Source organism: Heterodontus francisci, chromosome 18 (assembly GCF_036365525.1).
Source record: "Heterodontus francisci isolate sHetFra1 chromosome 18, sHetFra1.hap1, whole genome shotgun sequence".
Lineage (NCBI taxonomy): Eukaryota > Metazoa > Chordata > Chondrichthyes > Heterodontiformes > Heterodontidae > Heterodontus > Heterodontus francisci.
The window spans coordinates 45652728-45680422 of record NC_090388.1 but is presented as its reverse complement, the minus strand read 5'-3'; the positions used below and the strand labels follow the sequence as shown (position 1 = coordinate 45680422).

Here is a 27695-nt window from a genome sequence, read left to right as displayed (position 1 = left end):
CCTGAATCAATATCTTATTGCAGATAAACTAGGTTGAGTTTAATATATTTTCAGGTACCAATCCATGTGCAGAAGATAATGGTGGATGCAGTCACCTGTGTTTGTATAGACCTCAGGGTGTGCGATGTGCCTGCCCAATAGGCTTGGAGCTCATCAGGGACATGAAAACCTGCATAGTACCAGAAGCTTTCCTCCTTTTCTCTCGGAGAGCAGACATCAGAAGGATTTCACTCGAAACGAACAATAACAATGTGGCTATTCCACTAACTGGGGTAAAGGAAGCCTCTGCTCTAGATTTCGATGTGACTGACAACCGGATTTACTGGACGGATATTAGCCTGAAGGTATGAAAAACCTTGCTGCTGCTGTTTTTCTGGTATCTGTGTGACTCTGAGCTGCCAGGGCTAATGGGCTCCCGCAGGATGCTGCTGGAATAGTAATTGCAGCCTAAGTATATATACCTTCCTCCAGTCCGAAAACAACCATTCACCACTACTCTCTCTTTTCTGTCGCTCAGCCAACTTAGAATACAGTAGCAGCACGGATACAATCACAGAGAGAAGGAAAGCCATGAGTCTGGATAATGCACTTGAATATTTGTGTATTTTTTAAAAAATAGTTATTACATAAGTCTGTAATTCACATGAGAGGAGTACGAGAAAAAAGCCCTTCTGCTTAAATGTTTCCATTTATTTATAATGTACTGCAACAATTTTTAGCATTGAAAAGTGGTGAAATTAAAGACCATGGGCCCAGTAACTTGTTTGTAATATTTTGATTACTTTTAAAAATGTACATTTCTCTGTAATTAGTGTGACCAGTTTGGTGAGTGAATGTGAAACTGGTTAAAATGCTTATATAAAGCTGACACCATTTATTTAAGCATGACTTAACCCTTTGCTGACTGACCAATTCAAACCAAAAATCAAAATTCTTCTGAAGATAAGAGTAGAGGCCAACAGCAAGAACATGTGACAGTTTCTTTTTCCTTAATACATAAAAGTAGATCATTTTTAAAGTCACATAGAATCATAGTATTACAGAATGGTTACGGCACAAAAAGAGTCCATTCGACCCATCGTGTTGGTGCTGGCTCTCCAAGAACAACTCGCCAAGTCCCCCGCCTTTTCCCTGTAGCCTGCAAATTTCTTTTCATCAGATCATTATCCAGTTCTCTTTTGAAGGCCTCGATTAAATCTGCCTCCACCACACACTCAGGCAGTGCATTCCAGATCCTAACCACTTGCTGTGTTTTTAAAAAAAAACTTTTTCCTCATGTCACCGTTACTACTTTTGCCAATCGCCTTAAGTTGGTGTCCTCTGGTTCTGCATCCTTCGGCCAATGGGAATAGTTTCTCCCTAACTTCTCTATCGAGAACCATCATGATTTTGAACATCTCTATCAAATCTCCTCTTGATCTTCTCCAAGGAGAACAACCCCAGCTTCTCCAACCTATCCTCGTAACTGAAGTTCCTCATCTCTGGAACCATTCTTGTGAATCTTTTCTACATTCTCCCTAATGCCTTAACATCCTTCCTAAAATGTGGTGCCCAGAACTGGGCACAATACTCCAGTGGAGGCCGAACCAGTGTTTTATACAGGTTTATCATAACTTCCTTGTTGTTGTATTCTGTGCCCCTATTCATAAAGCCCAGGATCCCGTATGCTTTATTAACCACTTTCTCAACTTGCCCTGCAACTTTCAATGATTTGTGCACATATACCCCCAGGTCCCTCTGGTCCTCCACCTCCTTTAGAGTTGTACACTTCAATTTATATTGTATCTCCTCAATCTTCCTACCAAATTGAATCACTTCACGCTTTTCTGCATTAAATTTCATCGGCCACTTGTCCGCCCATTCTGCCAGCCTGTCCACGTCCTCATGAAGTTTATCACTATCCTCCTCACAGTTCACAATACTTTTTTGTCATCTGCAAATACTTCCAAGTTTTGTGTAATCTGCAAATTTTGAAATTGTGCCCTGTATACCCAAGTCCAGGTCATTAATATAGATCAAGAAAAGCAGGGGTCCTAACTCCTGGAGAACCCCACTATCTACCTTTCTCTAGCCTGAAAACAACCATTCACCACTACTTTCTGTTTCCTGTCACTCAGCCAACTTTGTATCTATGCTGCTACTGTCCCGTTTATTCCATGGACTCTAATTTTGCTGACAAACCTGTTATGTGGCATCTTATCAAATGCCTTTGGAAGTCTATGTACATCACATCAATTACATTACCCTAATCAACCCACCCTGTCACCTCATCACCGAACTCAAGCAAGTTGGTTAAAGATGATTTGCCCTGAATAAATCCATGCTGGCTTTCATTAATGAATCCACATTTGTCCAAGTGACTTTTAATTTTGTCCCAAATTATCTTTTCTAAAACCTTTCCCACCACCTAGGCCTGTAGTTGCCGGGCTTGTCCTTGCACCTTTTTTTGAACAAGAGTGTAACATTGGCAATTCTCCAATCCTCTGGCACCATACTTGTATCTAAGGAGAATTGGAAGATTATGGCCAGTGCCTCCACAATTTCTACCCTTACAACCCTCAGTGTGCTTGGATGCATCTCATCTGATGCTGGTGACGTATCAACTTCAGGTACAGCCAGACTAGCTAATACCTCCTCTTCATCAATTTGTAGCCCATACAGTGTCTCAACTACCTCCTCTTTCACCATGACTTGGGCAGCATCTTCTTCCTTGGTAAAGGGGGATACGGAATATGCATTTAGTACCTCAGCCATGCCCCCGCCTCCCTTTTAGGTCCCTAATCAGCTCACTCCTCCTTTGACCAAATATGTCTGTAGAAGACTTTTAGATTCCCTTTTATGTTAGCTGCCAGTCTCTTCTCATACCCTCTTTGCTTCTTCACTTCCCCTCTGAACCTTCTGTATTCAGCTTCGATCTCAATTGTATTACCTATCTGCCATATGCATCCTTTTTCTGCTTCATTTTACTCTCTATCACAATATGTAAGGAGCCCAACAAGGAAGGGTTTGCTACTGGATCTAATAATGAGGAATGAGCCACAGCAGGCAAAAGAAATAAAAGTAGGGGAACATCTAGGAAAAAGTGACTATAATATTATACATTTTTAAGATAATTGGGAAGGACATAAGGACATTACAGGGATAGTGCAAGAAAATGGTGTTGAAGTAGATCAGCCATGATCTCATTGAATGGCGGAGCAGGCTCGAAGGGCTGAATGGCAGACTCTTGCTCCTTTTTCTTATGTTCTATCTCTTTCATCATCCAGGGAGCTCTGGATCTGTTTGCCCTACGTTTTTCCCCTCGTGGGAATGCAGTTGACTGTACCTGAGCTATCTCCTCTTTAAAGGCCGCTCATTGCACAGTTACAGTTTTGCCAACCAATCTTTGATTTCAACGGTATTTGTTTGCTGATGAGAGTAATTTTTAGAAGGGATAAAGCAAACTTGATATGATTCTCATTACCACATCTTAAATACCATGAAACAGATAGCAAAGATGAGCAGCCTCTCCGTATCTTTCGGATCCTATATATGTGGAAGCAAATATATGGTACACTTCTGTTCTACTTTACAGACCATTAGCAGGGCTTTCATGAATGGGAGTTCTCTGGAGCATGTTGTAGAGTTTGGGCTTGATTACCCAGAAGGTATGGCAGTAGACTGGTTGGGAAAGAACCTATACTGGGCTGATACTGGAACCAATCGAATTGAAGTTGCAAGGCTGGATGGACAGCACAGACAAGTATTGGTGTGGAAGGACCTGGACAGCCCCAGAGCTTTGGCACTGGATCCTGCTGAAGGGTAAGTCACCAAGACTACATATTGGGATGCTTCTGGCTTTTAAGTAAAATTGCATTTTCCAAAAGATGGCCTAAAATCACTTCCTAAAAATTGATGATCGGTTAGCTCAGCCTTTCCCAAAGAGTTTTTGTCTGACATTTCTAAAGCATTAACTTTAGCACAGGGCTGTTATTTGGAAATGGAACTTCAACAATCCGTAGAAACAGCATGGGTGGCGATTTGGAATAAAAAGGGTCAGAAAACACTGGTGGGAGTAGTTTATAGGCCCGCTAACAGTAGTTTTGCTGTTGGACAGAGCATTAAGCAAGAAATAATTGGAGCTTGTAAAAAAAAAAGGCAATATAATAATCATGGAGGACTTTAATCTTCATGTAAACTGGACAAACCAAGTTGGCAAAGTTAGTCTGGAAGATGAATTTGTAGAATGCTTTTGCGACTGTTTCCTGGAACAATATGTTGTGGAACCAACTGGGGAAAAAAACTATTTTAGATCTAGTATTGTGCAATGAGGCAGGTTTAATTAGTAATCTCATAGTAAAAGATTCTCTGGGAAAAAGTGATCATAATACAATTGAGTTCCATATTAAGTTTGAAAGCAACATACTTCAGTCCCAAACAAGAATCCCGAAAAACAAAGCTAATTACATAGGTATGAGGGGAGAGCTGGCGAAGGTTGATTGGGCAAATAGACTAAAAGATATGGTGGTAAATAAACAATAGGAAGCATTTAAAGAAACAATGCAAAATATTCAACAAAAATACATTCCATTAAAAAACAAAAACTCAGCAAGAATGATCCACCTGTGGCTTACTCGGGAAGTTAAGGATAGTATTAGGTTAAAAGAAGAGACTTATAATGTTGCAAAGAATAGTGGTAAGCCTGAGAATTTGGTGCATTTTAGAAACCAGCAAAGGGCGACCAAAAAGTTGATGAGGGAAAAAATAGAATGAGAGTAAACTAGCCAGGAATATAGAAACAGATTGTAAGAGCTTTTCCAAGTAAATAAATAGGACAGTGGCTAAAATAAATGTTGGTCCCTTTGAGGCAGACACAAGAGAAATTATCATGGGGAACGAGGAAATGGCAGAGATGTTGAACAAGTAATTTTGTGTCCGCCCTCACAGTAGAAGCCACAGATTACATACCAGAATAGAGGGTAAGCAATGGTCTAATAAGAGTGAGGAGCTTAAAGTAATTAATATCAGCAAAGGAAAAGTAGTGGAGAAACTTAAAGGGCTAAAAGCTGACAAATCCTACGTCCTGGGGTTCTCAAAGAGATTGTGATTATGGTTATCCAAAGTACCTTAGACTGGTCCCAGTGGACATGAAGTTAGCAAATGTAACACCACTATTCAAGAAAGGGGGTAGAGAGAAAACGGGGAACTGTCAGCCAGTTAGCATGACCTCGGTCATCAGGAAAATGCTGGAATCTAATATTAAGGAAGTCTTAACAATGTACTTTGAAAATCATAGTATGATCAAACAAAGTAAACATGGTTTTACGAAAGGGAAATTGTGTTTGACAAATTTATTAGAGTTTTTTGAGAATATAACTAGTAGGGTAGATTAAGGGGAACCAGTAGATGTGGTATACTTGGCTTTCCAAAAGACATTCGATAAGGTGCCACACAAAAGGCTACTACACAGGATAAAGGTTCATAGAGTTGAGGGTAATATATTAGCATTGATGGAGGATGGAAACTTGAAGCAGAGATTTGGGATAAACTGTAACTACTGGAGTGGTGCAAGGATCAGTGTTGGGGCCTCAGCTATTTACAAACCATATTAATGACTTAGATGAAGCGACGAAGAGTAATGTATCTAAGTTTTTTGATACAAAGCTAGGTGGAAATGTACGCTGTGAGGCTGCAAAGAAATATAGACAGATTAGGTGCGCGGGCAACAAGGTGGCAGATGGAGTATAATGTGGGGAAGAGTGAGTTTTTCCTATTTGATAATAGAAAAGCTGAATATTTTTAAAAGGCGTGAAACTTTTCAATGTTATTGTTTGGAGAGACATGAGTGTACTCATAAAAGGAACACAGAGGGTTGGCATGCAGGTACAGCAAGCAATTAGGAGGGCAAATGGCATGTTGGCTTTTATTACAAGGGGATTGGAGTACAAGAATATGGAATTTTGTTACAATTGTACAAGGCTTTGGTGAGACCACATTTGGAGTACTGTGTTCAGTTTTGGTTTCCATATTTAAGGAAGGATGTACTTGCATTGGAGACGGTACAACACAGCTTCACTAGATTGGTTCCTGGGATGAGAGGGTTGTCCTATGATAGGCTGAGTAAATTGGGCCTATACACTCTGGAGTTTAGAAGAATAAGAGGTGATCTCATTGAAATATACCAGATTCTGAAGGGATTTGACGGGGTAGACACTGAGGTTCTTTCCCCTGGTTGGAGAATCTAGAACATGGGGACACAGCCTCTGGATGAAGGGGCGATCATTTAGGACTGAGATGATAACCCTCTTCACTCAAAGGATGGTGAATCTGTGGAATTCATACCCCAGGGGGTTATGGATGCTCCATCCTTGAGTATATTTAAGGCTGAGATAGACAGATTTTTGGTGTCTCAGGGAACCAGGGGATTTGGGGAGCAACGGGTGAGTGGAGTTGCGATAAATGATCAGCCATGATTGTACTGAATGGTGGAGCAGGCTTGAGGGGCCATATGGTCTTCTGCTGCTATTTCTTGTGTTCTTATCTGGAGTTCATAGATGAACTTCATATAACCATTACTTTTTATATTTGGTCTCTAACGAACACACACTGACTGGTAAATACAATACAGTTTTCATATATTACCAGCGGTGAGAACAGTTTATATACAAAGTTAACTTGTAAGGCAGTGGTTCTGAAACTTTTCTGGTTGAAGGGTCCGTTCAATCAGGGAGCCCACATCTATATATACAATACTGTTAATTAAGTGCTGGACGTAAAGTGTGTTCTTAAGAAAACGGATACTTATAGATATCAGTGAGATGAGTGTACCAGTTGTTCACTGCCGAGCCTGCCTATCCTTGGTGTAATGTTTGACAATGACATTAGTAAATCATTCTACATAAAAGCTTGTTTTTTAAGGAAAAGTAGATGGAATTGCCAAATGTGGTTCCCAAAAAATGCCCATAAAAAGCTATCTAAAATTAAAATTTGATTTATTCAGTGCGGTAAAGCAGTGGCTCTGTAGAACACTGCAAGAATGGCAGAAGGATGGTCTAAGTTTAGTTTTGTTGTATTATATTTATCTAGACTAATACAAACAAAGCTGAAGGGCAGGCATAGAGGTTGAACACAGAGACTTGTTGCTTCAGCTTACATGCTTTAACTGTGCAAGAGAACTGAATAATGTGTTATTGCTTCATATCCTTTGATTTCATACATATTAACGTAAACATATATTTATATGATTATATTTAACATCTATCTAAACAAATACACTATCAGAACAAGTTTGACAGCTTTCTGTGTCTCAACAGACAGTGCGCCAATGCAAATGCAGCAGACTTTAACATATGTCACATCGCTCTACATGGGGTTATTAACCAAAATCTCAGCATCGTGAGCAGTGACAGGTGGTCGTGAGGGGTTATGTGGTGGCAAGACGGGTTCCAAGCGCTGACCATGGCACCCTGGGTGGTCGCCCACCCATACGGCCAACCCTGTTCAGTAAGCGCTATCACATTATTTCACAGACTCCCCTGAAAAGTCTGCAGAAATCCCCAGGGATTCACGGACCCTAGTTTGAGAATCACTGATGTAAGGTACAGCAAGTAATATGAAGTTTTGAATATCCCTTGGATTAGTTTTCCCATATCCTGTATCTTTCCCAGGTTGTAATGGTGACCTGCTCCCATACCATTGTCAGTGCTTTGCTGTATATAGCTGATGGTACAAAACTAGAAGTGGGCAATGGTGACTCAATTGCCATTATTAAATATTCTTAAATCATTTTTCTGCCTCCCTATGCAGAAGCACCTAGCTATTTGTCTTTCTACAATGCAGCAATGGATAGTATCTCCACTTGACCCTCTGTACTATCACATTAAACTGTAATGCAAATGTTTTATTTTGTCCGAAAGTAATATAAAAATCTTGCAACATTTCCTGCGATAAATGTTTGGCAGAATATGCTTGTAACTGCACCATTGATTGGTGTGTATTTTCTTAGGTTCATGTACTGGACTGAATGGGGCGGCAAGCCAAAGATAGACAGAGCTGCCATGGATGGAACAGGGCGTATCACTTTGGTGCCAAATGTTGGCCGTGCAAATGGACTAACTATTGATTATGCAGAGCGAAGACTTTACTGGACAGACTTGGATACAAGTCTAATTGAATCCTCCAATATGTTGGGTCAGTTTGTATTTGTATTTAAATTTGGAGGAACAGGCGGACTTTATTTGAATTCAATACTGATTTTATTCTGTACCTTTATTGATGGTAATGAAGGTTTCAAGGAAAATTTTTTGTAAGTTTTAGGCAGCACGCAACTGCTTTCATGAATTCTGTGATTTGGTTTAACTGATAAAATTTGGAAATATAAGCAATTACACTGAAGTGTTTGACTTGAAAATGACGTGCCTGATACAATGATAATTGGTTGTCTTGTAGGTTTGGACCGTGAAGTAATTGCAGATGACTTACCCCATCCATTTGGCTTAACCCAGTACCAAGACTATATTTATTGGACAGACTGGAGCCGCCGTAGTATTGAGCGAGCCAACAAAACTAGTGGCCAAAATCGCACTATTATTCAAGGCCACCTAGATTATGTTATGGACATACTGGTATTTCATTCTTCAAGGCAAGGTGGTTGGAATGAGTGTGCTTCAAGCAATGGACATTGTTCCCATTTGTGTTTAGCTATGCCGACTGTTGGTTACGTTTGTGGCTGCCCTGCTCACTACTACTTGAACGTGGACAACAAAACCTGTAGCCGTAAGAAGTATTATAGTACTTTAAATTTGGTAGTTTGTTTCTAAGGCATGTGTTTTTAAAGTCGTTTTCAAAAGGTAGTAAAGTGGCACTCTGTAATGGAACACTAGAGCAATAGGGCAGAGAGGCAACAACAGTTTTTTCTCTTAATCATATTGCTGGCTCACAGCAACACTGACAGAGGTGGGAGCACGCTCACATAGATATGCATGCTCTTCAAGAGCTGAAAGTAAGAAAAGATGGAAACCTGAGTTTAAAAACTCTCAGGTTTTTTGTTCCATCTGTTAGAGATTATAATTTTAAAGCAATTATATTTTGGATATGGTTAAAAGATTATGCACAGTCCGAAGTTATAAATTGTATTTATTATAAATTGCAGCATTTATGCAAAGTGAACAAAGCTATGATTCTCAAAGGACTTTTCTCTTTTGTCCAGGTGCATTTTTAATTTACATGTTGTCTTTTGGAAATGAAATATCCTTAAAATCTGGTTTTAAAACTAAGCCTGTAAGAAACTTGCTTTCACACATAACGGAAGCATTTTTCATATATTTTCTTTAAATTTTTCCGATCAAATGATTGTTTTTTTTCTCTTAAGCTTTTCAGTAGTCACTCCAGACTAACAAAGGAATAATATTATCATTTTGCAGCTCCAACTTCATTTCTGCTATTCAGTCAAAAGAATGCGATTAATCGGATGGTAATTGATGAACAACAGAGCCCAGACATCATTCTTCCTATTCACAGTCTGAGAAATGTCAGGGCCATTGATTATGATCCTGTAGATAAACATCTCTACTGGATCGATTCTCGTCAAAATGTTATCAGGCGAGCACAGGAGGATGGAACCCAGGTTTGTATTAATAGGGGGAGCTGAGACAAAAATATTTCTGTCTTGAACCACATATATTAACTTGGTGATATTTGAATTTCTTCTATCCCTTCAAACAATAAGAAAAAAGAACAGTTGGTTAATTCACTGTTTTCCTACCGGGATCTGTTCCGAATAGTACTTCTGCTGTTTGAAATGGTCTTTTTTTATTTATTGGATTCTCCCAAGTACGTTCCCATATATATTTCATGGATCCATTATGTATGCTGATCACACAGTGCTGGAAGGAGTACATTGAAACATCCAGGTGGTCTTTTCATAAAATGTGCAGCCTAATACAAAACTTTGGACTCAAATCAAGACTAGCGCTAACTTAGTTTTATGTGGGTATTGCTTGGAAGCTCTTCCTCCAATATAATAATTTAGCAATTGCCATTTTTCTTTTTACACTGCAGCAGCTTTTTAAAAATAAAATCATTACCTTTATCTTTTTCTAAAATACAGTAATTTTCGATCTGCCATTGTTTAAGTTGTCTACTTCCGTTGCAGAGTTTTACAGTTGTGACCAGCGCAATCCCCAACCAAAACTTGGATATGCAGCCTTATGACTTCAGTATTGATATCTACAGTCGTTACATCTTTTGGACCTGCGAGGCGACTAATGTTATAAATGTCACGCGACTGGATGGCAAACCAATAGGCGTGGTCTTGAGAGGAGAACAAGATAGGCCAAGGGCAATCATCGTAAATCCAGAGAGGGGGTAAATCAAAAATTTGATATTTGACTCTCAGCGTTATTATTGGTGAAGCTTTTGTCAGGGACAGCTTTGAAGAGTATGATATTAAATAATTGTTTTCTTCTTTTCTTTCCTCCCTCTCATAATAACTCCATAGGTACATGTACTTCACTAACCTTCAAGATAGATCACCGAGAATAGAGCGTGCTGCATTGGATGGTACAGAGCGTGAAGTTCTGTTTTTCAGTGGGCTAAGTAAACCAGTCGCACTTGCTATCGACAACAAGCTTGGCAAACTCTTCTGGGCTGACTCTGATCTACGCCGCATAGAGAGCAGTGACTTATCAGGTAGCGAGAAAAAAAATATTTTGTATAGTATAGAGAGATACAGCACTGAAACAGGCCCTTCGGCCCACTGAGTCTGTGCCAACCAACAACCACCCATTTATACTAATCCTACATTAATCCCATATTCCATATCACATCCCCACCTTCCCTCAATTCTCCTACTACCTACCTACACTAGGGGCAATTTACAATGGCCAATTTGCCAATCAACCTGCAGGTCTTTGGCTGTGGGAGGAAACCGGATCACCTGGCGGAAGCCCATGCAGTCACAGGGAGAATTTGCAAACTCCACACAGGCAGTACCCAGAACCGAACCCGGGTTGCTGGAGCTGTGAGGCTGCAGTGCTAACCACTGCGCCACTGTGCCGCCCTTTTGGAAGGACTTCTAAGCAGGAGGCAGGGGGAGGAAGAGAAGGAAAAAAATGCTGTTTTTAAAATATCTGTTAAGTGCTATTATTTAAAGCATGGAGAATTTTTATTTCTGAATAAACAGAACAATTTGAGTGCATAGTCAGGATGATTATTGAGATGAGTTTATTCTTTTCCTTCTCTTGCACCTCCCCTCCAAATTTTTGCAAGTTACCTTTTCCCTTCCTGTGTGATTTGGACTGCCTCCAGAAGTCTGCTCCCAGCCTTCTGGTTGGTGGGAGCTGAGGCGATCAATGATTTCAAAAGGACATTGGATGGTCACTTGAAGGAAATAAACTTGCGGGGCTACGGGAATCAAGCAGGCAGTGGGGCTGACTGGATTACTCCGTGGAAAGCCAGCATGGACTCGATGGGCTGAATGGCCTCGTGTGCCATAAATGACTCTTAATTTATAATTTTTATACCAGATATTTTTTTGTTTTGTCATAGCAAAATACTTGAGCATTGTGCTACATAACATATTGCAACATTTCGAATTGTCATTGGTCACGATTATTCGTGGATTGGGTGGGTAACTTTTCCATTTTGTTTCACAATGTAAATTTTTCCACCAGTTTAACAAGATCCTATCTGACACTGATAAAGCACAGATGATTTCTGCTCTGTCCAAACTAACGTGTCTAATGATGTAGAGATATATTAATGCTTACAGGATTTCTGCTGTCTCTCTCTCAGTGCTCATAGGAACAAATAAAAAAGAACTTTGCTGGAAAACCTTGAGAGTTTGATACACTGGGATACTCTCTGGTGGTCCGTAGAATTAATTTTGAATTATGCATTAGGAAGATGTTGCTCAAAAGAAAATACACTAGATGGTAGCGTTGTTCAATGGAAATTGCTGACTAGCCACAGGTGGGTGGCTACAGTGACCCTGCTTTTGCTACATGCACTGATTTTAGTGGAAAACATCTTGCATATACTTGTACAATACCGGTAAATGTACTTCAAGTGTATATTTAATTAACAAATGGCCAACATTGTTCAGTAACCAAGGAAGCAAAGCACCCACAACAACAGCAATTTGTATTTATATAGCATCTTTAATGCGGTAAAACGTTCTAAGGTGCATCAAGAAGTGTTACTGAACAAAACTTGACACCAAGCCACATCAGGAAATATTAGGACAATATGACCAACAGCTTTTTCAGAGATTAAAAAGCACACTCACACTCTGATTTTTGTCCTAATGTGTTAACCAGCAAATGGCCAAAAAGGTTAACGAACATGTTGTGCGAGTATTGAGATTACATGATTTACCAGTGCAGTTAGTCACATGTTGATTTCCCAGTTGTCCAATATGTCAACTACTAGCCACATGTGGCTAACACTGCTGTGCAGAATAGTATATGGCACTAAGCATTACATTCGATTTATAAAATCTTACAAATTTACTTCCAGGTGCAAATCGAATTGTTTTGGAAGATGCCAACATACTTCAACCTGTAGGTTTGACTATATTTGGTAACCACTTATACTGGATTGACAGACAGCAGCAGATGCTTGAGAGAATTGAGAAGACGAATGGTAACAGTCGTACTAAAATTCAAGCCCGTATAGCGCAGCTGAGCGACATTCATGCCGTGAAAGAACTTGATCTGGAGGAATTTGGTATGATAGTAATATAAAAGCTGGATGTATCTATTCTATGTGCCAAAAACTATATAGAAATCTATTTGAGAAACGTTTGAAAGGGAAAAAAATGAAAACAAAAATACAATCTATAGTCTTGTTCTGGTTGTGTAAAGCACTGCAATTTAAAACTAGATAATATTTTACTTCCTGGTGTCTGACTGTGGATAATTACTCCAAAGACTTGCAGCAGTAATATCGCACTGTTTAATTTCTCTATGAATGCCATCACGCATCCACTATGCAGAGCAAAGTGGCAGCCAATGGGTATCACAACTCTGATGCACAACAGAATAAGGCCAAAGCTGAATAAAACCTCTCCAATGCTGGGTCAGATTATTAAATAAAGTAATGATTCTAAGTGGAAATCACTTCCATAGAACCCTTCTTCTGTATCTGCCTGAAAACACAAGATTTTTTTCAATGAACTATAATTTGTCATTGTTATATAGACACCTTCAAGGTATTTAGTAAGCCATTCCTTTACTTTGTGACTTTTTTTTTAAACAATGTCCGTACTTGTACTGATTGATAACACGTGGTTAGAAAACATAACCAGTGTGAACATGTAAATAGTAACTGGATTTTACAATAGTTCAAAAAAAAATCATTTGTTTACAACCAATATAGGTGGTGCAGGAATGTTTTTTGCTATTTAAATCTATGATCCAAGCCTCGGTTATTGCCTTGCTGGGTCACATAAAGATTCTTGCTAAATGGTGGGGAGATTCTTAAAAATTTTAAATATATTGTATTTCCAAATTAATGTTTCAGTATTGAAACATTTTTCAGAGTTGAGATTATTGGTGCTTTCCTCGCTAAATACTGGTTCATTTTTGCTGTAATGGTGCAAGTTAATCTATAACTACTGTTCTGTGGTATTGCAGCGGAACATCCTTGTGCCCAAGATAATGGTGGCTGCTCTCATATCTGTATTGTGAAGGGAGATGGTACTACACGTTGCTCATGCCCTGTTCACCTAGTACTTCTGCAAGATGAGCTGTCTTGTGGAGGTAAGAGAAAAACTATTTATTCTCTCTCTTAGCGCCATCCTTTTTACCGATGTTTGCTTTTCGATTGGCAAACCAAAACTCCAAACACAAAATGTTTGAGAACCAAGAAATTAGTCTTTTTTTAATGATTTCAATCAATCAGATTTACATACATTTGTTTGAAAATACTGAAAGATACCAAAAATACTAAACCTGTTCCTCATTCTGGATATCAACAAATTTAATGGCGATATGGAGCAGCAATTTGGTTCTCCCTGTCCCCAACCCATTTATAAATTTCATAAAAATGATTTATATTTAAGTCACTTGATTTTTTTTTTTCTCTAACTTGGAAAGGTAGCCATCAATTTTGTCTTTTTTTTCAGAGCCACCAACTTGTGCACCAGATCACTTCACTTGTGCCACGGGTGAGATTGATTGCATTCCTTTGGCTTGGCGATGTGATGGGTATCCTGAGTGTGATGATCAGAGTGATGAGCAAAACTGTCCAGTATGCTCAGATAGTCAGTTCCAGTGTGCCAGTGGGCAGTGCATCGATGCTGCCTTCAGATGCAATGGAGAGACTAACTGTCAAGACCAATCTGATGAACAGAAATGTGAAGGTATTTGAGCATTTTTCTTTTATAATCTAAAAATATATATTTTTTCGCCCGTGAAGTACCAACACTAGCTCCATGGAGAGTCGAGCCCCTATGGTCCCTCGGCTGTTTGACCAGGAAGAGTATTACAGCTGAGCTTATCCTGTTCACACTTGGCATTACGCACAGTTTCGAGCATGGGTAACTGATCAACAATTAGGAAAGGGAATCCTTGCCGATTCCCTTCCCTTCCTTACCCAATGATGCTAAGGCCAATAGTGGTATCCGAACTGTAATCAACACTGGCTGGCGATCGACTATTCATGTACAGATTGTATTTTAATTGTGATTAATTGTATGCAGGTGGTGAGCATTAACTGGGGTTTTACTTAAGCTGTCTATAAATAGACACAGATTGTGGTTGTTGGGTTGGGAGGTTTATGCTTGTAATATGTAATTCGGTAAATAAATATAAAAGTAAAGATTGGCTCCAGTTCTATCTTTTGCCAGCTGGCTTTCTGGAATCGAACATTAACTTGAGTCTATTATGATCTATAGAACTCAGCTATTTCATTGCCGTAACCAACTAAGCCATTTGGGAAGTTTTTAAAAGATCTTTAAACTGATTAAAAGAAACCTAAAGACAGATTGGTGTATGACTGGGTGATGTGTTGCAGAGAGGTTCGGTAGGAGTTTGTGCTTTCATGGCATATTGATATTGAGGAGAAGAAATCGAAGGGTGAATCATCGAGGGCTGCTGTTTTGCGTCATTTTTAGGAGCTTGGGAATGAATCACACATCTCTTTTTTTTTATGTTGGGAAATTGTCTTCTGATATTCAGAGGGGTTGGCGGTGCAACTCCTCCAAGAGGAATGAAAAATAGACGTGGTGAAAGGTATATTGGTTTACTAATGAGTTGCGCACCATGTGGCAGGATGTAGGTTCGTTTTCCAGAATTTTTATTCTTCATTCATTGGAGGGGGCACCACTGGCAAGGCCATCATTTATTGCCCACCCCAGTTGCTCTTATGAAGGCGAGGGTGATCCACCAGCTTGAACCACTGCAGACCGTGTGGTGAAGGTACTCCCACAGTGCTGTTAGGTAGGGAGTTCCAGGATTTTGACCCTGTGCTGATAATGACCATATATTTCCAAGCAAGAATGGTGGTGCTCCCATGTGCCTTCTCCCCTTGACTTACTAGGTGGTAGAGGTCGCAGGTTTGGAAGGTGCTGTCAAAGAAGCCTCTGCAGTGTATCTTGCAGATGGTACAGGCTGTTGCCACTGAGTGCTGGTGGTGGATGGTGTGAATGTTTAAGTTGGTGGATGGGGTGCCGGTCAAGTGGGCTGCTTTGTCCTGGATGATGTTGAGCTTCTTGAGTGTTGTTGGAGCTGCACCCATCCAAGAAGTTGGAGAATATTCCATCACACTCCTAACTTGAGCCCTGCAGATGTTGGAAAGGCTTTGGGGAATCAGGAGGTGAGTTACTCGCCACAGAATATCCAGCCTCTGACCTGCTCTTATACCCACAGTATTTATATGGTTGCTCCAGTTAACTTTCTGGTCAGTGGATTAGATAATGCTAATGCCGTTGAATATAAAGGGGAGATGGTTAGACTCTCTCTTATTGGAGATGGTTGTTGCCTGCCATTTGTTACTTCCCACTTATCAGCCCAAGCCTGAAAAGTGTTCAGGTCTTGCTGCATATAAGCATGGACTGCTTGATTATCTGAAGAGTAACGAATGGAACTGAACACTGTGCAATCATTATTAAACATCCCAGATCTGACCTTATGGAGGAATGTCATTGATTAAGAGGGTTGGACCTAGAACACTGCCCTGAGGAACTCCTGCAACAATGTCCTGGGGGTGAGATGATTAGCGTCAACAACCACAACCATCCCTTTATGCTGGGTATGATTCTAGCCAGTGGAGAGCCTTTCCCCTGATTCACATTGGCTTGAATTTTACTTGGGCTCGTTGATGTCAAGTGCAGTGACTCTCCCCTCTGGCATTTAGCTCCTTTACCCATGTTTGGACAAGGCTGTAATGAGGTCTATAGCTAAGTGATTCTGGTAGAACCCAAACTGAGCCTCAGTGAGAAGGTTATTGCTAAGTAAGTGCTGCTTGATAACACTATCGACGACACCTTCCATCATTTGGTTGATGATTGAGAGTGGACTGATGGGGGAGTAATTGGCCAGATTGAATATGTTCTTTTTGTGGACAGGACATACCATGGACAATTTTCCACTTTGTTTGGCAGAGGCATGTGTTGTAGCTGTACTGGAACAATTGGCGAGAGGCATGTCAATTCTGGAGCACAAGTCTTCAGCACTACAGATGGGAAGTTGTTGGGGCCCATAGCCTTTGCTTTATCCAGTACGCTCAATCATTTCTTGATTTTATGTGGAGTGAATCGAATTGGCTGAAGACTGGCACCTGTCATGGTGAGGACCTCAGGAGGACACCAAGATGGATCATCCACTCGGTACTTCTGGCTAAAGATGATTGCAAACACTTCAGCCTCATCTTTTGACTTGGGTGCTGAGCTCTGCCATCATTGACGATGGACGTATTTAGAGCCCTCTCCTCCGGTTAGTTGTTTAATTGTCCACCACCATTCCCTATTGGATGTGGCAGAACTTTGATCTGATCCTTTGGTTGTGATATTCGCTTAGTTCTGCCTAGAGCATGTTGTTTCCACTCTTTAACATGCATGTAGTCCTGTATTGTGGCTTCACCAGGTTGGCACCTCATTTTCAGGTGCTGCTTCTGGCATGCTCTTCTACACTCCCCATTGATCCAGGGTTGATCTCCTGCCTTGATAGTAATAGTGTGAGGAATATACCATGTCATGAGGCTACACATTGTGCTGGAATACAATTCTGCTGATGATGACCCACAGTGCCTCATGGATGCCCAGTTTTGAGCTGCTAGATCTGTTCTGAATCTATTTCATTTAGCACAATGATCGTGCCACGCAATAGAATGGACGGTATCCTTAGTGTGAAGACAGGACTAGTCTCCACAAGGACTGTGCGGTGGTCACTCCTAATAATACTGTCATGAACAGATGCATCTGTGACAGGTAAATTGGTGAGTATGAGGTCAAGAAGGTTTTTTCCCCTGTTGGTTCCCTCACTACCTGCCATAGGCCCTGTCTGGCAGCTATGTCCTTCAGGACTCGGTCAGCAGTGGTGCGACCAAGCCACTCTTTGTGAAGGGCATTGAAGTTCCCCCATTCAGAGTACATTATTTGCCCTTCCAGCCCTCAGTGCTTCTTCAAAGTTGTGCTCAACATGGAATATTGATTCATCAGCTGATGGAAGGCAGTCGGTGGTAATCAGCAAGAGGTTCCCTTGCCCATGTTTGACCTGATGCCATAAGACTTCATGGGGCCTGGAGTCAGTGTTGAGGATTCCCAGGGCCACTCCCTCCCAACTGTTTACCACTGTGCCACCACCTCTCGTGGGACAGACATACCCAGGGTTGGTGATGGACGAGTCTGGGACATTGGCTGAAAGATACGATTCTGAGAGTATGACCATGTCAGGTGGCTTTGATTAGCTTGTGGGAAGACCTCCTCAGTACTGGCGTAAGTCCCCAGTTGTTAATGAGGAGGACTTTGCAGTGTTGACTGGGCTGGTTGTACAGTGCCTGGATCGATATCTGTAATCCATCCAGTTTTATTCTTTAACTTTTCCGTAGCAGTTTAATGCAACTGAGTGGCTTGCTGGGCCATAACAGTGGGCAGTTAAGAATCAACCACATTGCTGTGGTCTGGAGTCACATATAGGCCAGACTGGCAAATTTACTTCCCCAGAGGACATTAGTGAACCAGTTGGGTTTTTAACAACAATCTGGTAGTTTCATAATCACCATTACTGATGCAAGCTTTTTATCGCACATTTGTTTAATTAACTGAATTTAAATTTTCCAACTGCTGTGTTGGGAATTGAACTCGCGTCTCTGTTCAGGGTTGTAGATTACTCCTCCAGTAATATAATTTGTATACTACTGTATTTCATGGCATAGCAGCAGTCCCCAGAAAGGTCTGGGGGTGGGGGGAGAGATGGGGGTGGGTGGATGGTGTGAAGAGAAGCGATTTGGAAAGCGGGAGTGGTCGAGGGGGGGTCACTTGGGCAACTGGGGTTGGAAAGGGTGGTGCACGATTGACAGGGGAGGACTCCCACTCCTCTTACGGCATTACATTCAGTTAAGTATATTTTAAAAGCTTATCTTTCTGGTGGTGACCTGCAACAATTCCTTTAAGGACAGCTGGTTAGGCCATATTTAGACCTGTTTTCCCCAAAAGCAGTTGCCCCAGCTCCATCTGTATTCAGGGCAGTCTGGTTTTACCAAGGGGTCCTCAAATGGACGTTAGACCTTTGCATATGCAAATAACGCCTGTTTCAGGCACCTGCCCTGAATGCCTTTTTTATTTGCCTTTACTGATAAGGCGGTGGCACACTTCTGGCTGGTAATGAGTGTATGCTTCCTGCTCACCATAATGGAAGTTTAGTTGCCCATTTAATACCTGAAGAACAGTTGCGGTGCCATCGAATTTCAAGGCCCAGGAATTTTTCAGATTAGTAACCCTGTGTGAGCTAGATCAAGCTATCCCACTTTTGGCTAACCTCTGGCAAATGGTTGCAGAATGACATTGGCGAGGCTGGGGGTGTTGAAGAGGTGAGCAAGGAATCTAACCATTTTACTTCTTGCCAAATCACCTTTCAGTTGACCATTATGATGGTAACTCTAGCATATTGGAAAAATGTTGCAAAACTGACTACTGCTTTTAAACTGCTCTGTATTTGAGATGTGTTCCAACTCTGAACCTTCCCATTACACCTGAACTCTCAGCAAAGTAAATTCTTGTCTTTTTCTGCTTCTCCTCAGTTCTGTGCCCCATGGATCAGTTTCAATGTGCCAATGGTCAGTGCGTTGCCAAACATAAAAGATGTGATCATAACCGTGATTGCACCGACAATTCGGATGAAGTTGCCTGCTGTAAGCTTTCACCAAATAACTTTTTTTATATAACGGGGTTCTGTTTGGATATGTTTGTGCTTTGTATTTACGGTAACTGTAAAATAGCAGCTCTGTTTACTTCAGTCAGAAAATAATGATTTTCTGTCTTCCTCCCTTAAAGTTGCACAATACAACAAAAAAAGTGAATTTAGTGGCCAATCTGAATTCTTTGCCAGTATTATAGGTACCAGTTGGGATCTCTCATCAAAGCACCTAATAGGACACCACAGATTAAACAAAGGTTGTGAAAATTGCACAGTACCCTCAAGTAAAAGATTTGTTTCCTGATAGTTGTTGATTAGCCAGTTCCCATTGTCAGGTGTCAGCCATGGCTCAATTGGTAGCACTCCAGGACTTGATCACAAATATCAAAGCTGACACTCCAGTGCAGTCTTTCAGATGAGACATTAAACTGAGGCCCCAAAGCCCCCTCAAGTGGATGAGAAAGATCCCATGGCATTATTTCAAAGAGCAGGGGAGTTATCCCTGATATCCTGGTGAAAATTTAGCCCTCAACCATCACAAAAACAGATTATCTGTTCATTATCATATTTGCTGTTTGTGGGAGCTTGCTGTGTGCAAATTGGCTGCTGTGTTTCATAAATTACAACACAAATGTACTTCATTGGTTGTAAAGTGCTTTGGGAAGTCTGGTAGTCGTGAACGGTGCTATATAAATGCAAGTCTTTTGCTAAACCAATGGATTTAGAATATTTGAGGCATTCGAAATAAAGGGCTTTCAGAAATGATGGAGAACCATTGGCAAATAAAAGAAATGGGGCAGAGAAAAATTGACTTACTGATGGTTTGGCTGTAAAAAAAAAAGTGGCATTTAATTGCAGGAGAGAGAATGAACATCCACTTATGTCATGAATTATGTTTTTTAAATTTAAATTTGCAAATTAGGAATAAAATTTTGTGAAACTGCAGATTTCTGTCACAGTGTTGTACTTCATAGTCCCTGTGACATCGTGATCAAGCTGAATATTTTAAACTCGTTACCACAGAAACTTAGTGGGTTTTTTTCTCTGTTTAAATACTTTTCACTTTGTTTCTGCTTTGTTATGCTGATGTAGTGAAATGTGGAGCCGAGTGAGGCAGTGAGATTTCAATTCATCTTAAGAGATTTGCTTAATTATTTTATGTTTGCTTCTCCCTTTTGAAACTAAACCCAGCACTATCTACTTAAATAAATATATCTGTCTGTCTCTTTTCTCCTGAACATACTTATGGTAAACACCAGTGCACAAAGGCTGTAATTATATACACATTTAATGACAACCAGATGCAACAAATTTACCTCCTTGGTCTGCTGACCAAGCGAATCATCCTTTTGTAACATGCTTCTTGTTAATTTATTACAGATCCCACAGAGGAACCTACCCCTCAACCTACAAACACCATTGGTTCAATTATTGGTGTGATCCTCTCTGTCTTTGTGATTGGAGCTATATACTTTATCTGCCAACGTGTTCTGTGCCCACGGATGAAAGGTGATGGAGAAACAATGGCAAATGATTTTGTTGTGCATGGATCTGCTTCAGTGCCTCTAGGCTACGTACCACATACAAACTCCCTCCCAGGATCGCTGCAAGGTAGGAATACTTTATTATCATTACATGCTGAAAATTGAGGCCTTGTGTGTGGAATCACACTGGGAAACAATTATGTAGTTATTAACCAGGCTTTTTCCATCTTTAACTGTTTAGCATTGTGTTTCCTTTGTGGGGACTTCTTTAATATAGCGCTACTCGTGTTTTAATTTGTATTTCACATCAGTTTATATACCTGCATAAGAAAAAGTATTGGATTGGTAACTACAGCTGCAATAAATTTTGATTGCTTTTTATATATTTTACAGTTTTTAGACAGGTGCCATAATAAGGTTATCCTTTATTTAGCCATTATCCCTCTTTATCTCACTGCTCCATATATAGTTTCACAGGCACTGAATATCCTCTGGTGTCACACTCTCGAGGTGTGACCACTGACAGTCGCTGTTGGCAGACTATTCATGGAAACATTGTAGCTACGTCTGATCTTGTCCCTAACTGGTGTCCGTGCACACATTTTCCAAGAGGCCACTGATTGAAGTGGGCTGTCTGGCTGAGGTTTTCCTTTGCCCAGCCCAGCAGTGTTGCAATCAACTATAGCAACTCTACAGCAACTCCAGCAGAAATTGGCTGTTGCACCTTGTGCTTTCTTCGTCTATGTGTCTCTATTACATGCTGCCTTTATCACCTAGGCCACTAGGGGCATGTACCAGGGTTTTCATCTTGTAGGTGTCAGAAGCCTCCTGTACCACAACTGATGTCAGTCCCTACTGACATAATTGCAAATCACTAAGCAGTAACTGTGGACAATAAACAAACACCTCATCTTTTTGAAAACTTAGCTAACTGTTCCATAATGGTATCTATTTTCAACCAGTTTTTAAAAAAAGCTTAGAACCACAGTAGACCAGTTCTCCATCTCTAGTTTCGACTTCAGAAGTAACAGTAATGGGGGGAATCCTGAAAAAAGATAAAATAAAGGAGGGGAGGAGTGGTTAGTGAATGTATCTGCATTTTTAAATAAAATTGTGAATAGTTTAAATATATTTAACATATTGTATAGGATTTAATTTAGTTTTTGTGTTGTGTTTTCTTTAATTGTAGGTATGTCCCGTGGCAAGTCTGTGATGAGTTCCCTGAGCATTATGGGTGGAAGTAGTGGGCCTCCGTATGACAGAGCTCATGTTACAGGGGCCTCATCCAGCAGCTCCTCGAGTACAAAAGGCACTTACTTTCCTCCTGTAAGTAGACAGCTTAGTTTTCAACTTTGCTTTTATCTTTTAAAGAATAGTCTAAATTTAACGAAAGCAAATGTCTTTTTGTTGAAAAAATCTTCAATCTTTCTTTATCTTTGTTTGATCCATGTTTGCTTTCTGAATCGACCTCTGTACTTCCAAGTTGAGAAGGAAAAATTTGTATTGATTCTATTTTTTAATATTCCCTTTTGCACCTGACTGAGGGCTGCGGTGCAGATTTTCTGAGAACAGGTGCCAGAACATAGTACAAGTGGCAATTTTTCATGTCTAGCACAGACAGTGAGTATTGGCAGAATGTCTGACCAGGAGTGCATAATAGCTGATGTGCTTCTGTTCTCACTTGTCATCTTACACACATGCACTCTCCAACAAAATGTTGGTCAGAGGCAAGCACCCTGGCTAGCTTAATTTTTGTTTCGTCCTCTCTGCTCCCCTACGTCCCAAGCTTGGGAAGACTGAGACAATTGCTTTGTTTCACTCTTCTAGCTGAAATAAGCCGATGCAGTACATCAATCTGGGAAATCTGTGTAGTTCAGTACCACAACACATGGGGCATTTACCCACTGTGAATATATCTTCTTAAACAGCTTACCTGAATTTATTGCTTACTTTTTTTCCCCTCTCTAGATGCTGAATCCTCCACCTTCACCAGCTACTGAACGTTCACATTATACCATGGAATTTGGTTACTCATCAAACAGCCCTTCTACTCATAGATCATACAGGTAAATGGAGAACACAATGAGGTGGAGATTTTACTGAGTGCACTTAACCACAATATCATACTATGTTACTTTGCAAATGCTAACAGAAACCAGATAAAAGGATTTTTTCCTCTTTGAATGAATGTAATTGTTTCCTGCAGTTACTCTGCACCTTCAGTGTAAAATATCTAGGAGCTTCGAATGATACCTGACTATCTTTTGATCAAGCGTGCTGGAATTTTGGTTATTTATTTTCCTGTTTCATCTGACAGTGTAATAAAGACTTTTATGTAATACTGAGCAGTTTTATACATTTGAACAGGTTACACTGGAAAGTCAATCTTCATTATCTTATCTTTGGTGGGCAGGGTGGGAAGGAGGTTAAACCATAATCTGTGTATTTTTGCAGTATTTTGTGCTGATGGAATTTGGTTCCTCTTTATGTAGAACTAAAAAAGCTTCTCTAAATTTAGTGTGTAATACTGTAAAAATAAACCACTCCTCAAGTTTATTTAGCCATAATAGAAGAACAGTTTCCTTCAGAAGTAGGTGATTTTGTAAGCCACTAATCGTTTTGTTACCATAGCTGCATCTGGTTTAATTTGAGGTCTGGCATTCCTACTTAGAGAAACGTAAGGGGTGTTCATCCTTTCAATTTTTTCAACCCTTTAAAAACATTTTTATTAGCTTGTGTATCATAGTATATGTGCTCACTCATTTTTTGTAATGAATCTAAATTCTTTTAATCAGTAAATTAAAATTAACTTTACAAACTCTACAAACAAGTTGATATTAATATCTTGTACTTTCTTTCCCTGTCTTCAGCTACAGACCATATGTTTATCGAAATTTTGCTCCACCTACTACACCTTGCAGTACTGATGTATGTGACAGTGACTACACTCCTGGGAGGAGAATTGCTACAACAAAATGTTACAGCGATTTGAACTATGACTCTGAGCCTTTCCCTCCGCCTCCAACTCCACGAAGCCAGTACTTGTCTGCCGAGGAGAACTATGAAAGTTGTCCACCATCACCTTACACAGAAAGGAGTTACTCCCACCATCTTTATCCACCCCCTCCCTCCCCATGTACAGACTCCTCCTGAGCACCATTTTTGCCTATTGTAAATAATTGTTAATATGAAGAGATTGCTTAAAAGAAATACTAAAGAGGGGAGATGTGATTTGTACAGTGAAAATAGATTGGGGGGGAGGCAATGAGTTGCAAACAATTTGTACAGGAGAGAGGATATTTATATATTTTCTAACAGCACCTGCTGGTTGTGCCATAAAAATTTGTAAAATTTGTACAAACAAAAAAAAAATCTTTTTTTCACATGCAAACAAAAATGCCTTAACCCAGGGAAGCAACTGTACCTAAGAAGAGATAGAAAACTAGCACACACATTAACAGGGCACAGGATGCTGGATGGATTGCAACTCTGGTGCCCAAAGAGAATCACAGTGCGTTCTACAGTGAAAACAGAAATGCTAACGATCTTCATTTCTACCAAGAGAAAGACAGCTACACAACACTGTTATAGAACTGAAAAGAACGACTCATGGAAAACTGGCAAGAGGATATTTTTCCTTACATTTTTGGATAAAGCTCTTTCAGCAATGCTCAGTTGAAGGAGAGCGCCTGTAGCGTCACGTACTAAGATTCTTGTCACACCAGTGCCAATAATGTATACAATTTCACAGTGAAACCAATGTCAGCCACTCTGCAGCTTTTAAAGTTGATTTGTGCCATATGCTCTGAAGCTATTCCACACCCTTGCTGCACAGAGTCAGTGTGGGGGTGGGAGGGAAATCACCTTGATCCAGCTTCTTTGTAGTGAAAATCTTCATTATTCTAAAGTAATATGGGGACAAATGGTGGAATAGCATCTGTGACTTTTTAAAAGTATTTGACCAAGGGTAGAAACCATGCCCTGATACCTTTTAAATTCTTACTCAATGAGCTTTTAACTTCAGTGCCCACAAATGTTCTGAGTGTATTTTTATACCACATATTGTGTAGATAACCTATTTATAAGCTATAAAATAACCTTGTATTAGATTTTCTGTAAAACCTGTCCATATATCCTTGCAGTACATTCATGTATAGTTTTATTATTACTTTATGCCTCATTTTATTTTTCTATAAAACATTAGTGTAAGGGTAATGACAATCTCAGATTTTTTTTAATAGATGGCCAGATGAGTTTATTTTTTCCATTTTAAATGCAGTTTTTCAATTCTCAGTTAAGGTACTGTGCAAAATACAGGCACCATCTTTATATATTACATTGTATAAAAACGTTACATTTTGTAGCAAAGACTGAATACTTTGTAATGGTCCTTATCATTGACTGACAAGCCCAGTGGATCTAAATCATGTTGCAGTCCTTGAAAATGTTTTTTTCCAGTATTCAGTTATTTAATTAAGTCACAAAATTTTCCACAAAGCATACATAGGACAATTTGTACATGAGGATTTTTAAACTGTCTGCTGCTGTATACATGGTGCCAGGAAGTCCTGGTGCATTGGTCCAGGTATACTTCTGAGTGATAGTAGAACTCTGTGTGCCAAATTCTGTTACAAAAAACACCATGCGGTGGTGTGTGTCTGAAGCAAACAACCTTGTTTGCAAGTGAAGGATCTGGTGCTGCTGAATGCATTAACTCTAAATCTTTACATGTTTTTTTTCTTTTGATTTTCCTCCTGCTGTCACTTGGGGCTGACAGTCTTGTGTTCCAGGAGCAATCCCCTGGTACCAATATGCTTTGCAAGGATGTGTTTATATTAATGACCAACATTTGGTCAGTCCTATCCATTTTGCCTAATAACATCCTGAAAATGTAAAATAAGTGCTTTACTTGTCTAAGCTGTGTTTTTAAAAAAAAGAGAAAAAAAGCACCTTGTACAAAGCTCTTTCTGTTACTATCAAGTTAAGTTGTAACAAATGAAAAGTTGATTTTTATAATAAAACTGAGTGAAATCTGCATTTATTTTTTTCTACCAAGTTGCCAAAGAAAGGAGCAGAAAGAAATGCTGTTAAAACACAACTAAATTTTATTATTCAATCTGAAGGAACTGATGAACTACTGCATCTTGTAATTTTAGCGAAGTTTGAGATTATCTACTGCCCATAATAGATTTTTTATTGTAATAAAAACAGAAAATGCTGGAAATTGTCAGCAGGTCTGGCACCATCTGTGGAGAGAAACGAGTTAACATTTCAGATCTGACTTTCATCAGAAAGGATTTTTTATTGGGCCTGGGAGGCAGAGTTATTTATAGTATAATAAAGGTTTGTAATAAAGGGATGTCACTGTATGCTGCATATTTCAGAGTTAAATGGATGGTTGAAGATGTGTGTACATTTATAAGCATTTCTCAAGTTAAAACATCAGTGGGATGGCATGGGTATTGGTGCATTAAGTGCCATCCCTAAGGGAAAACCTCAAGTCAATTCTATGGGCTACCAGTGTCACTGGCCACTGGTACAGAATAGTGTATAACATAACTAAATTTAACAGTAATCAAACAGCTTTCTATTTGAGCATATGACATTGTTCAAAGCTGGACCAGCAACTAATGATTCAATTAGTGTAAACAGCCAATATATGAAGCTAAAATGATGTTTAAATATCTGGACCCTGATGTGTATTGCTGTCTTTAACATAGAAAATAGGAGCAGGAGTAGGCCATTCGGACCTGCTCTGCCAATCAAAAAAGATCATGGCTGATCTAATTCAGTACCCTGATCCTGCTGTTTCCTCATATCCCTTGATCCATTTGGGATTAAGAAATATATCTATCTCCTCCTCTATCTTATTTAATGACTTGGCCTTCTGCGGTAGAGAATTCCACAGGTTCACCACCCTCTGAGTGAAGAAATTTCTCCTTATCTCGGTTCTAAATGGCATACCCCCTGTCTTGAGACTGTGACCCCTGGTTCTGGACTCCCCAGCCATCGAGAACATCCTCCCTGCATCAAGCCTGTCTAGTCCTGTTAGAATTTTATAGGTTTCTATGAGATTCCCCCCTCATTCTTCTAAACGCTAGTGAATTTAGGCTCAGTTGACCCAATCTCTCCTCATATGTCAATCCTGCCATCCCAGGAATCAGCCTAGTAAATCTTCTTTGCATTCCCTCCAAGGCAAGAACATCCTTCCTCAGATAAGGAGACCAAAACTGTACACAATACTCCAGATGTGGTATCACCAAGGCCCTATATAATTGCAATAAGACATCCTTACTCATGTACTCAAATCCTCTTGCAATGAAGGCCAACGTACCATTTGCCTTCCTAATTGCTTGCTTTCAGTGACTGGTGTACCAGGACACCAAGCTCTCGTTGCACCTCCCCCTTTCCCAATCTATCACCATTCAGATAATCTGCCTTTCTGTTTTTGCAACCTCACATTTATCCACATTATACTGCATCTGCCATGCATTTGCCCACTCACCCAACTTGTCCAAATCACATTGGAACCTCTTTGCATCCTCATCACAGCTCAAATTCCCCCCCCCCCCCCCAGCTTTGTGTCATCTGCAAACTTGGAAATGTTACATTTAGTTCCCTCACCCAAGTCATTAATATATATTGTGAATAGCTGGGGCCCAAGCACTGATCCCTGCAGTACGCCATTAGTCACTTGCTGCCACCTGGGAAAAGACCTGTTTATTCCTACTGTCTGTTTTCTGTCTGTCAACCAATTCCCAATCCATGCCAGTATATTATCCCCAATCCCATGTGCTATAATTTTGCACACTATCCTCTTAAGTGGGACCTTATCAAAAGCCTTCTGAAAATCCAAATACACTACATCCACTGGTTC

The 27695-nt window shown here is 40.1% G+C and overlaps 1 protein-coding gene across 3 annotated transcripts in view; it reads left to right on the top strand.

Annotated features, from left to right (window-relative positions):
* lrp6 (low density lipoprotein receptor-related protein 6) overlaps nt 1-25853 on the top strand; it is a 207266-nt gene extending 181413 nt beyond the window's left edge. For 2 of the 3 annotated variants that reach the window (XM_068050639.1, XM_068050637.1), the window contains 15 exons: nt 55-344; nt 3575-3801; nt 7985-8169; nt 8428-8754; nt 9402-9604; nt 10133-10344; nt 10478-10668; nt 12496-12705; nt 13614-13739; nt 14105-14341; nt 19219-19329; nt 20715-20945; nt 22008-22144; nt 22787-22884; nt 23689-25853. In XM_068050639.1, the coding sequence (XP_067906740.1) occupies nt 55-344; nt 3575-3801; nt 7985-8169; nt 8428-8754; nt 9402-9604; nt 10133-10344; nt 10478-10668; nt 12496-12705; nt 13614-13739; nt 14105-14341; nt 19219-19329; nt 20715-20945; nt 22008-22144; nt 22787-22884; nt 23689-23971 (3068 nt within the window). In that variant the 3' untranslated portion in view covers nt 23972-25853. The remainder of the gene's footprint in view (nt 1-54; nt 345-3574; nt 3802-7984; nt 8170-8427; nt 8755-9401; nt 9605-10132; nt 10345-10477; nt 10669-12495; nt 12706-13613; nt 13740-14104; nt 14342-19218; nt 19330-20714; nt 20946-22007; nt 22145-22786; nt 22885-23688) is intronic. The other variant, XM_068050638.1, reaches the window with a different exon arrangement.
* The last annotated feature ends 1842 nt before the right edge of the window (nt 25854-27695 follow it).